At 42.3% G+C, this 13,089-nt stretch overlaps 1 protein-coding gene across 1 annotated transcript; it reads right to left on the bottom strand.

Annotated features, from left to right (window-relative positions):
• Positions 1-2,150: 2,150 nt before the first annotated feature.
• marveld2b (MARVEL domain containing 2b) lies at positions 2,151-12,390 on the bottom strand. Its single transcript, XM_079516784.1, has 10 exons — positions 12,267-12,390; positions 10,804-11,048; positions 8,702-8,987; positions 8,366-8,470; positions 7,621-7,910; positions 6,562-6,597; positions 5,392-5,564; positions 4,962-5,133; positions 4,757-4,807; positions 2,151-4,284 (listed from the first exon to the last, which is right to left on the bottom strand). Exons 1-10 carry the CDS (start codon positions 12,340-12,342, stop codon positions 4,162-4,164), a joined length of 1,557 nt encoding a protein of 518 aa, XP_079372910.1. The 5' UTR covers positions 12,343-12,390; the 3' UTR covers positions 2,151-4,161.
• Between the last annotated feature and the right edge of the window lie 699 nt (positions 12,391-13,089).

Here is a 13,089-nt window from a genome sequence, read left to right as displayed (position 1 = left end):
GCCACGTAGTCGGAATGGCGGTGCATCAGAATGCCACTCTGTTCCCAGGTGCTTTAATGCAGTTAAATGCAGGATGCATGCATTAAGGACTTTTAAGACTTTTTGAATACCTACAAAAAAAGGCCATTACTTAATCAAAAGTAATCAACACACTATACTACCAGTAAGACGCCCTGAGGGCAAGAAGCCCTCAGGATGATAGACTGCTGGCATGGAGGGTCAGATCAACATATGGAATGAATTCTGTACTAGCCATATATGGAGCGTGTCTTGAGTGCACAGGGTTTGATGAGGTCAGATCAACATATGGTATGTCAGAACAGGTCAGCTCCATACGGCGATCTAAGGGTGGCAGTGTCTTGAGTGTACAGGGTTTGATGACGGCTCAGGTAGGGCCAAGCGTTAATTTCCGGGCCTGTTGAGAACTCTAGTTTTTGCCGGCAAAAACTAGCAGCCCTAATAACTTTGGGGCGGGCTAGGGTTTGAATGGACAGGTATCAGTTAAAAGGGAGACATCGAAGAGGAAGGATGGATGGAGAAGGATCAATTATGGAAGGTCAGAACAGGTCAGCTCCATATATGGAGATCTAAGGGTTTGAGGTTAGATTAGAGTTGCTGGCCAATATTGATGACATCCGGGATCACTATCCCTGATGATGTCACGTGATGATATATGGAGGCATGGGGTGACTAACAGACGGACGGCAAATGCACATCTACATAGTAAATGCGACCTGCAGTCGCAATAAAAATGGTCAAATAATATAAACAAGAGGCGAAAATTGTGAAAATAGCAGATCTACAAGCTCACAACATTGCAAGGTGGTGAGCGCTTGTAGATTGGCCATTTATCTGTGCAACTGAGTCAGACAAAATGTAATGACTCAACTCCTACAATTAAGTGCTTGTCAGGGAGGGTCCACAGTTCAAATGATTACGAGGCTTGAAAAGGTTGAGAACCACTGCTTTAATGTACACCGGGATTTCTCAAACCTTTGTGTCAAGGGCCCACAAATTGATTATATTTGGCCACGGACCCCATTCTGAAAATGTTTTGTGGTAGGGACCCCCAGAAGTGAAGGTTTGTGTTCCGTGGAACCTCATATATGCATAATTTGATGTACTTTCTCCTCAGTTGGGTGGGTAAACATGGGTATTGACTTATGTATACTTTTACATACTCTTTAATTAATATAAATATATGGTGTCTTTATTGTGATGCTACTCCTCTTACATGTATCTAACTGTACCGTTTCTGGAAATGTACTAGCCATTTCTCTGGCGCCTGAATGTCCCCCATGGGATCAACATGTACTGTCCTCTCATCTCATAACACTACAACATGAAGGAGCTTGTACGAAAAAATACATTATTTCACCCATTTCTTTACACCTGGCTATGAACCTCTGATGTGACAATAAAGTAGATTCTGATTCAAAGACACATACTTTCGACTTACAAAAAGTAGCTGTAAGATTAACATTGGCTATCCATGGGGGTGCATAGTGGGCAGCGGTGGCCGAACGCCGTGCGGAGCGGTCTTGTTATCGGAAGGTCACCAGTTCGAATCCCCGGACCGGCACGTTAAAATTACCACTGCTGAAGTGCCCTTGAGCAAAGGCATTGAACCCCTACCATGAAATGCTCTATGAGCAGGGTCTGGCTGTAAACAAGCATCTCGAGCTTAGTCCATTCTTTGCAACATAGAAGACAACTACGATTATCCACAAAATTGTATTCTTAAGTCTGATTGCATTAAACGTCAAACTCACTTTGACACTAATTTTCCACTCTATTTGCCACTCACTTTATGCATGCGCATACCCTCTACCACTCAGAACCAGCATCTCATTTAAACCACAAAAAAGCCAGATTATATGATTTATCTTAAATATCATGCAGGATTGAATGAAATGGCCGGCTATAGTAGAATGCAAAAGTCCAGAAATACCACAATAAACTAACACAATTAAGACTATAGGCTAGGTTATTGAAAAGACTATAGCAATGGTTACTACCTACTTTTTGAAACCTAATATAAATATTGTGCATTCATTTACACTATAGACAGGCATAAAAGTTGTGGCGGCAGTGAAGGATCAACTCAAAAGAGGCAGATCACCTTATGAAAATAAGGACCAAACGGCAAGCTGTGAAAAGGCAGTCCATTGTTGAAGCAACAGTGCTCATTAAACAAATAAAAAAATACAATAACAAAAATTTAACTGTACATTATAAAAGTACTGTAGCCTACGGCCTGAGCAACAAGAACATGAACAGCAGGCTTTGGGTTTACATTGTACAGAAGACCTTATGGCACAATTGTGGAAAATCAACTTCAAGAGTCCAGCAAGCTGAATGGGAAGCATGCATGCATGCATGGTCAGGTAATCATGTTCAAATTATCTAAATTATAAAAGTATATACATAAATACATTTAAACCATCCTAGAGCATTAGGAATAATTTGTGCATTTCTGAAGTTTCTGCAAACCCCTTCTTGTGTGTATGCGTGCACACGCACATGCATGAGAGATAGGCAGAGAGACGTAGACAGAGAGATATGCAGGTCCGAAATAATGTCTTTCAGAATCAGATGGGGAGCCCTATACACTTATACAGCATGGTTCCCTACCATTTCTAGATCAAGGCCCACTCGATAATCTCAAAAGGTGGGTCGACCGCATGCATTTTAATGATCAATCGATTGTGTCTGTGCATTAATGGAACTAGTGGCACAATGAAAACTCATTCTTCAAGGTTTTACAGAAGAAAAAAACATGGCTTTTTGTATTTTTAGATTAATGACACATTCAATTCAGTGTTTTGCCAATTATTTGGCGGTCCGTCTTACAATACGGCCCACAGGTTGAGAATCATTACTATGCTATTTGCAAGAGAGAAGACCACATGCCACCCACAGACAAGAGACAACATGATTGTACAATCAATCATTGCCCCCAAAAGATGTCAAGAAATGATGTAGAAACCTTGTTTCTGTATTGTATTATAATAATACCACGCAACAATTTGATATTCCACTGACTACTAAATATATTGATGGAAAATGCCTCAAAAAGATTTTAATATGAATATAAACATGACTTATCTTGTTCATCATTGCCATGGTAAAAAAAAAAAGAGGCTATGGCTCTCTATGCCTCACCTGCTATAGAGTTTAGCCAAAGTTTTAGCACTCATTTGAGAATGAGGTTGTTACTGTGAATTTAACCTTCATGTTTTCTAGGATGTCCCAGTGAAACACAATTTCAAGTTGTTTTACAAAGTAGACCTGGCCAACAGCAAAGGCACTTTAAAATACTCTCACAAAGACATTTAAAATGAGGGGCTCCCACTTGCCAAGTGGTCCAGGCACATGCCACATATACAGTAGGCTTTGGCCCGACAGCTCGTTGCGTGTTCGAGTCCAGTTCATCTTTGCTGCATGTCTCTCCATTCTCTCTCTCCCTCTTTCCTGTCCATCTTCAATTGATACTATCAATAAAGTAAGGAAAGCCAAAAACAAAATAAAACAAGCAGGGTGAAGCAGGGTCTACCCCGTATAAATAAAAGTAAAGGAAAAGATAAGTCACGTGATGGTAGGGATGAGACAATTTAAAAAACGGTCACAATAACCATACCGCAGAGATTTATATATATTTGCACAGTCGTAGTGCAAAAATATTTGAAGAATTTGGCTGACATTCCTCTCAGCGGTGGTCTCAGTGTGTTGCTGATCTTTCTGTCAAGTTAGAATAGAGACAGTCAGAAGGACAGGAGCTAGAGAGGAGTAAGACGTTTGGAAGAGTCCATTGTTCCTTTGGCTAACTTGAGCTTTTAAAAGATGTCCATTAGGAACGCCTTCTAAATCCTGAATCTGAAAAACTCAAATACAAAAACGTTATGTTGCTATATTCTGTAGCTACATAGCAACACCTACCCCAAAAGGGGTTCCCGTCTTGAAGGGTAAAAACCCCAAAAGGGGGGAGGCTTTTAAAAGATGTCCCTTGGCTAACTGTGTCCTTTAAAAGATAAAATATGTCCCTTGGTTAACTAGAGCCTTTAAAAGATCTCCCTTGGCTAACTGGGACTCTTGAAAGGTGTCCCTTCATGTCTCTAGGTTTCACAGTGGAATAAATTAACGTGATGTGATGGAAGTGGTTTAGCTGCTGAAGCCATCGCTCCAGTCTGCCACCTTGTTGTATTCCTGGATCTTCTGTTTGATGTGAGATAGTTTGTTCTTTAGGTAGTCACACCTATCCCTCTTCTCCACATAGGTTGGGTCCTGTGGAAAAAACATGAATTACACCGAGGGTTCCCAAACTTCTCAGGCCGCGAGTCCGCAACCCCCCAATGGCCCCACATAATCATAGGGGCATCATTGGACCATTGAGCAGAGGATAGTATCAATACAACCCCCCAATGGCCCCACATAATCATAGGGGCATCATTGGACCATTGAGAAGAGGATAGTATCAATACAACCCCCCAATGGCCCCACATAATCATGGGGACATCATTGGACCATTGAGCAGAGGATAGTATCAATACAACCCCCCAATGGCCCCACATAATCATAGGGACATCATTGGACAATTGAGCAGAGGATAGTATCATAATCATAGGGACATCATTGGACCATTGAGCAGAGGATAGTATCAATACTATAATCATAGAGACATCATTGGACCATTGAGCAGAGGATAATCATAGGGACATCATTGGACCATTGAGCAGAGGATAGTATCAATACTTACAACTTTCTTTCTCTGATACTCCAGTAAAATGCCATTGATGCGTTCCTTCTCCTGCAAGATAAAACTTCTGTCAGTTACTGTATGTCTGATTTACAGTATACTATAGATCTGCTATTTTTAGGCTTAAGCTTAAAGTTAAAAATGCTCATTATTGCGGTCCTAAAATGTTGATGCCCTCAAAGCGTAGTAAGGTGTGTGCGTGTACCATTTGGCTGGACGGTCGGCCGGGGAGGTTCTGCATAATTTCGTCCATCTCCTCAAACTTCTTGGCCATGACCTGCACCTCCGCATGCAGCTCCTTGTACTCTGCATACTGGTCATTAAACACAGCCTTGTACTGGTCCCTCGCCTCGTCACTGTGGATGCCGGGGTACTTCCTGTAGTGTGCACACACACAGGAAATACTAGTTTGGTTCCATTTGTACACTCTCAGAGTTACAGACCCGTAAGGGTCCATTTCCTTCGTTTGTACACTCTCACAGTTACAGACCTGTAAGGGTCCATTTGTACACTCTCCGAGCTCCCCCCCGCCCTAGTATTAGGGATGCTATGGTTCAAGTGGTTAAAGATCATCGCACAACCCCCCCCATCGTCCCGGACCCCCAGTTGCAGACCCCTGGTCTAGTAGTACTCACGCCACATAGTCGGCTATGATAACAGGTTTGGGGATGTGTCCGGCTGGGATGTGACCGCGGAGGATCTGGGGTTCCAGCGGAGGAGCTGGGGACATCAGTGGTCCATCCAAGATGATCTCTGACTGGACGGTGGGGAGAGGAGTCTGCTCCGATGCCCTGGAGCCTGGACCCAGCTGCATCATGGGAGGACAGAGACCCAACATACATGAGCCACACACCAACGGGACTCCCTCTTTCTTTGTTGTTTTGCTCAGTTGACTTACGCCCTTTGCTCCCCTAGGGCTTTGCTCAGCTGGGCGTGGTTATACGTCTACTCTAAACCCTGACTTTTAACCTCATAAAAACTATGCCTAAAACGTACTCTCACAAACACTATGCCTAACCCTAACCTCACACACAAACACTATGCCTAACCCTAACCTCACACACAAACACTATGCCTAACCCTAACCTCACACACAAACACTATGCCTAACCCTAACCTCACACACAAACACTATGCCTAACCCTAACCTCACACACAAACACTATGCCTAACCCTAACCTCACACACAAACACTATGCCTAACCCTAACCTCACACACAAACACTATGCCTAACCTCACACACAAACACTATGCCTAACCTCACACACAAACACTATGTCTAACCCTAACCTCACACACAAACACTATGCCTAACCTCACACACAAACACTATGCCAAACCCTAACCTCACACACAAACACTATGCCTAACCCTAACCTCACACACAAACACTATGCCTAACCCTAACCTCACACACAAACACTATGGGCTATATCTTGCGCCACACCTTAATCCTTATCCCTAAACTTATTTGCCATTTTTTACCATTTAAAAAAACCTTTAAAAAAAGTTAAAATAGCTAATCTACAAGCTCACAACATGTAGATGTAGATCAGCTAGTTGAACTATTTTAAATTTATTTTCAAAATAATAAAAAAATGGCAAATAAGTTTAGGGATGGAGCCCTATACCTATAACCCTAACCTCAATCCTAACCGTAACCTTACAGAAACAAGGCCTAAACAAATAACCTCAAAAGGGGGAGATGATAACAGAAGCAGATGGAAACAAATGATCCACTGTGGAGACCCCTGATGGGAGCTGAAAGATGATGATGGAAAATAATACATGACATAACACTTACAATAGACAATTGCACAGACGATCCAATGGTTTTCATCTAAGTATGACCATGATGATGCCGATGATGATGATGATGATGATAGGAGAGACACAAAACAAAGGGAGTGAGCATTAGTTTAGTGACAGTGAGTGGAAAACACATTTCGGCAATGGTTGGCCTTTCATGTATAGTAAACTATAGAGTCAATCAACTATAGAGTTGATTTTAAAATTATTTTAATCTCCTTTAAGGCTCAAAGAGGTCATGCCCCTAGCTATATCGCGGAGGTCTGTAGGCAAGGGGCTCCTAAAAATCCATACTGCGAACTACGTCACAAAGGGTGATGGGGCCTTCGCCATCGGAGCACCAAAGCTCTGGAATGAGCTTCCAGAATTAATTCGCCTCACTGACTCCCTCACACGTTTTAAATCCCTATTAAAAACCCATTTGTTTCAAAAAGCATTCCTATAAATAACTTTTTGTTTTTCCCTGCCTTTTACTGATCTTGTGTTATCTTGATTTGTTTAATGTTTGGGTATTTCTTGTTTATTGCGTTCATTATGATAGATCATGTCACTTATTTGTTTTTCTATTTTTCTATTGTGTATTTTCTTGTTATTATTCCTGTGCAGCACTTTGTGTCTCATGCCTAGAAAGGTGCTATATAAATAAAGTTATTATTATTATTATTTCAAGTCAAAGAGAGAGACTTCAGGAGCAGTTTGGTGACCGAAAAACATCTTGGTCCTAAAACGACGTAGGGTCCCCCTGGCGTATGGCTCGAATCCTAGCTTCCTGGACTTAAAGAGGAAGTCCAATCCACTACGCACACAAAGCTGGCCGGTCGCTCCCCACGGCTTCAGTGTGCGTGGTCAGACTGGCAAAATGACAAGTATGCCAACTTTATTGTATTCAACAATGTTCTGCATTACAGGCACTTTGTAACTGGCTGTTTACCTATTGTCTGACTGCACTGGTAGTGTGTGTTTAGATCCTTTGTACGAGGTATTCTTGTACTTTATGTGAGCATAAATCATATTTAAAGTGTGTGTGTGTGCGCACGTTGCACATGATCCTGACCTCCAGTGCCATCGCCTCTCTCCTGAGGCGCGCTGCCTCGTGCCGCCACAGCTTCAGGCACACGGCGGCGCCCACGATGTACAGCACCGTGGTGACGAAGAGGAAGATGATGGCCGCATTCTGGCCCGCCTCCGTGCGGCAGAAGGCGCCGTTGACGCCATTGTTGAAGACGGGGAAGTTGCAGAGGCCGCCGCGCGTGGTGTCGCGCACGTACATGATGGACGCCGACAGATACAGGACCCCCAGGGCTACGTTGATGGCAAACTCCGTCCACGGCCACCAAGGAGAGTCTAGGAGGAATGGTATGGTTATTTGTAGTTAAACGAGCGCTTCACCCAGGCCATTTCCAAACTTATCTTCACATGAATTGGTCCTCACTAATGCCCGTTATAAGCACCATTTCTGAAAGCAGGGCGGCTGTGGACGGTTCAGAAACCTGTCGACCCGTGACATCATCAGTCTACCAGTGACAGAGCTACAAGCTCACATGTCGTTGTGAGTTTGTTGGTCTGTTATTTTGAATCTCACCTCCGACAATTACTCCACATTACATTCAAATTATTAAACTAACACGAAAGTTAATACAAAGTAAACTGAAATAAGCCTAATAGACTAAACTAGCAAATCCATTTTTACAAACTGATAAAACTAAAATCAAATTGATAATCGAAAAAATAAAAAATAATAATCGGAATGGAATAAAAAACCATTACATCCCCATCACCAATATAATGACCATACTAACCTAGGAGGATGGCGCGGTAGTATAACGTCATCCCCAGCACCAACATAATGACGGTGACGATCCACACCAGGCCAGCCACCACCAGCACAAATGTAGTTTTGGGGCCTGTGGATGACATTAGAGCAGTGGTTCTTGTTTGAATTTGGCCACGGACCCCCATCTGAAAATGGTTGTGCTATATATATATATATAACAGATCTACAAGCTCAAAACGCGCTGCGTTTTCACACCGTGCAATCTGTGAATTTTCACAGATTCATCTAAATGATTCTGATGATCACAACTGTGATCGTCTCAAATAACTGTGATTAGGCCACTGTGAGTGACAGTCCGTACCCGTGTAGAGGTCGCCTTGGCCATAGGCGGCCGCCCCGCCCCCCAGGCCGCCGAACATCTGCGGCTGGCTGTAGCCGAACATGTTGAACCACTCGTTGTCCTTGTGCACGTACGCGCACACGCAGGCGAAGACGGCGGCACCCAGCAGCAGCTCCACACACGCCAGGATGCGCAGCAGCCCCGCCCAGGACTTGAGGTAGGCGTAGCGCAGGTTGTAGTCCTCGATGCGCTCGGCGTAGGTCATGACCGAGCGACCCGTGGGCGCCTCCGACACGGACTGCAGGGCCTGGTGGGGTTGATTGATTGATTGAATACTTTATTAGACGGATGCAAACAGCACGAGTAACGGATTTACACCAAAACGTCCTGGTGCACTTGAGGTCTTGTCACTTGTCACGTGTATTCAATTCATCAACATAATATAAAAATAACTAACTAAATTCAATATCATCACAAATACAAGACATTATTTGGAGAAGTGATAATTTACCTCCCCTTTGGCCTTCTAAAAAGTAGATTTTCAGGCCTGTTTTAAAGGCAGCCAGTGAACCACAATTTGTTGGTTGTCAGTCACCATCATGAAATGTTAGCAGACAATTAAAAGCTAGGGTAAGTGATATGTTTTTGGTTTAAACAAAAGAGTTTTGATTCTTAAAGCTTTATATTGTGATAGTAATCATTACTAAAGTGTGTCTGTTCCGTACCAGCGGTCTCCCCGTCTCTCCAGACCCACATTTCCAGGTGGATTACCCGTTTCATCGAATCAGGAGAGAGAAACGCAGTTTCAATTGTGTCTGCTCACTTCTTTGTCGTCACTTGTTTATCCTGTGGGTGGGTGGAAGAGGGTGAGCAAGCTATCTGTGTACTGTATGTATGTATCTGTATATTCTCTATCTGTGTACTGTATGTATGTATCTGTATATTCTCTATCTGTGTACTGTATGTATGTATCTGTATATTCTCTATCCGTGTACTGTATGTATGTATGTATCTGTATATTCTCTATCTGTGTACTGTATGTATGTATCTGTATATTCTCTATCTGTGTACTGTATGTATGTATCTGTATATTCTCTATCTGTGTACTGTATGTATGTATCTGTATATTCTCTATCTGTGTACTGTATGTATGTATCTGTATATTCTCTATATGTGTACTGTATGTATCTGTATATTCTCTATCTGTGTACTGTATGTATGTATCTGTATATTCTCTGTGTACTGTATGTTTCTATGTATCTTGTTCCCTTCAATAAAAATCTGAAATCTGTATCTCATATGAGATCCCTCTCCTGGATTGGATGAGATTGGTATCCCGACATAAAAAAACATCCATTTACAAAAACACTGGGGTGATGGGGAGACGCCAGTGCTACTGAACAAACAAAGAACAACAAAGACTTATTAATTATCGGCACATAGAGTTATTTAACAGTTATTTTAAGCTTCTTCTTTTTTAGCATTGACCACATAAATAAAATGTGTTCCGTTTGCCTTTTAATCTTAGTAAATAGTAATAAATACACAGGGCAGATATGACAAATAATTTGCATACATTACAACGAAATGATGACAAACAATGATCATTAACAATAATCAAAATAAACAATGTACTATATGGCCAAGAAGGGCCATATTTGATCATTGTATATATTCAAAGATAAAACAAATAGCGGAAACAGCTGCATTGCTAGCTCACATCTTTTTATTTTACCTTTATTTTACCAGTGAAATAAAAAAATATTTTACATTTACAAGGTAAGCTTGTAAATCCCTCGATTTCCGCAATTTCCTTTTGGATTGATTGGTTGAATGCTTTATTAACAGATATCAAAAAGTACAGTGGTACGTGCTAAAAGGATAACACAAAAAGCCCTGAGGGCTTGTTTCCATTTTGGTCCTATATATATATTCAATGAATCAAGACATTTAAAGACACAATAACATACAATAAATCATTAACACTATAGGAGCGATAAATGTACAGAAAATATAGCTATAGAAGTTCTACACAAATTAATGGAAACTAATGATTGTGCAAAAAACACAATTGTGATTATTGCGATCGGGCAATTATTTATAAGTGGGTGACAAGGCCTTACCTCGGCCCCCAGCAGCAGGCCGTCACGCTCCTTCCGGGAGTTGTAGCTGCCACCGGAGCCCCCGTAGGGGTCCAGGTAGGAGCCCGGCAGAGAGGGTGACGGAGGTGCCGAACTGGGGGGTGAGCAAGGCACCCCCACCGTGGTCTGGTTGGTCCTGGCTGTCCTCGATGACGGAGCGGGGGAGTCAGGTGGTGGAGGAGGAGGAGGAGGAGGAGGGGGGGACGACCAGCCCTGGCTGCCTTGGCCTGTTGCAATCAGGAAATTGTTGTTAATTAAACACTTAACCCAGTGGTTCTCAAACAGTGGTCCAGGGACCACCAGTGGTCCCGGGCTAAATGATGGAAAGTTGGTAACCAAATGGACCCTTATAGATCTTCAACTCTTGAGCGTAAAATGAAACCAAATATTTCATTTTACACTCTCAAGACGACTTACATTTTTGTTAAACATCTGCATTACTTAATTTACAAGAAGTTTACACAATTACAGAATGTAAGATAATTGTTATTTTGTTAGTTTTCCTGTTATCTCTCTTATGGTGCCACATCAATACAGCAGGGAATTGTGGACAACATTGTATCCAACAAAAAAAACATTATTTAGTTTTGGGTCTGGGAGGCTAAATCTCATCAAATGGTGGATATGGCTCAAATGTCGAATTAATAATGGGCCTTAATAATGGGTTTCTGTCCGATATCATCGGACAGAAACCTCTAACTTTTTATGTTTTTTCATAATGCCCTACTTGATCATACTACATACACGCGTCGCATAAAAGTGCCACGTTTCGAGCTCGTACTGTAGATCTGCTACGAATGAATTTGAATCCTGAAAAGTGATAGACAGAGACAATACGCTATAAAATGTTAATTTCTTCTGAAAACTTAGCATAGGATTTACAGTAAAACCATGTTTTTTTAAATCAGCCTCAGAAATGGTTTAAAGGAATACTTCAAAAATGTTTGTTGTTTATTTTTGACACATTCCTAATAATTCAATATTTCACGACACCACTGCAGTAGGAAGTAGGAGACCAAAATGTAACTATATAAAAATAATACTATAAACTCCAAAACAACTCTCAGGTGGGTCACCAATTTTCAACCAACCAAGAGAGAGTACCCATTTATCAGCTACATTTGTTCCAATTCCAATTTTGTCTGCTCATTTCTTTGCGTCATCACTTCCAATGTGACTTGTTCATCCTGTATTCTGTGCGAGTGTTCTCTCCCGATTGGATGACATTGATACCCCGAGCTGAAAATGCATTTTCTGTTCATGAAAGACCTGGAGAGATGTGGTCCCTGTTACTGAACTCCAGTTAATATTAAGCAATGAGTACTATCACAATATAATGCTATTCAACGCTTATTTTAACTAAAGACAAGCACTTGCCCTACCTTTAATAGCAGTAGAATAATCAACATACATGTTGGTTAGCTACGTACTGTACAGGGCCTTACCACTGCCGCGCACACTGCCACGGAAGAAGTTCTTGACGGAGTCGGGGACGAATCGGTGAACCGGTTTGATGTCCATACCGTCGCGGTCACCGTCCAGTCGCTCTGCCGACGCACCGACACCACCTGGAGGTGTACGATCATTACATTTATAGGTGACGATTAATTAGCATACAAAAGCATTGTGCTTTATTAAGGGACCAAGCCAGTCCTGAAGGGTCCCTTATTGTTTTTGTCTGTTTTTTTCTTCTTGCGTAAAAAATAGCAGTTTGGGCTGAATCGCGACACTTGGCAATATGTAGAGGGCCATGCCAAACGGTGAGGATGCGAAGCCCAAGACCATTGGCCAAAGGGTGGCGCTATAGCACTCAATTGAAAATGTGAACTTTGACCATGCATAGCTCATGAACCATTTGACCGTCGGCAATAAAACTTCGATACACATTTCACAAGTTGTGAAAATAGCCGATATACAAGCTCACAACACGCACGTCACATCAGCTATTTTCGCCATGTCTTTTTATAGCCTAGTAATACAAAAATTACAATTTCTGCCCGACAGCGACGAAATATAATGACAATATAATTGATAACAGTAACGTGTATAATTATTCATCTTTGTAATAAGTGTATACCTGGAGGGTAGAAGTCTGTGTGTCCCACCGCAGGATGGTCCGGCAGAGGGGGAGGGGGCAGGGGGTCGGCGCTGAGCGCCAGCGCACGGACGTCCTGCAGGGGCCGAGGTGGGAGGGGCTCCTCGTCACGCCACAGAGACCCCACGGGGACCTGGTCATAGTGGGGCATCTCCCGCACTATGTCAAACCTA

This window comes from Electrona antarctica (genome assembly GCF_951216825.1).
Source record: "Electrona antarctica genome assembly, chromosome: 12".
Classification (NCBI taxonomy): Eukaryota; Metazoa; Chordata; class Actinopteri; order Myctophiformes; family Myctophidae; genus Electrona; species Electrona antarctica.
Note: the sequence above shows the minus strand (reverse complement) of the source record. Positions and strands in the feature narration are given on the sequence as shown.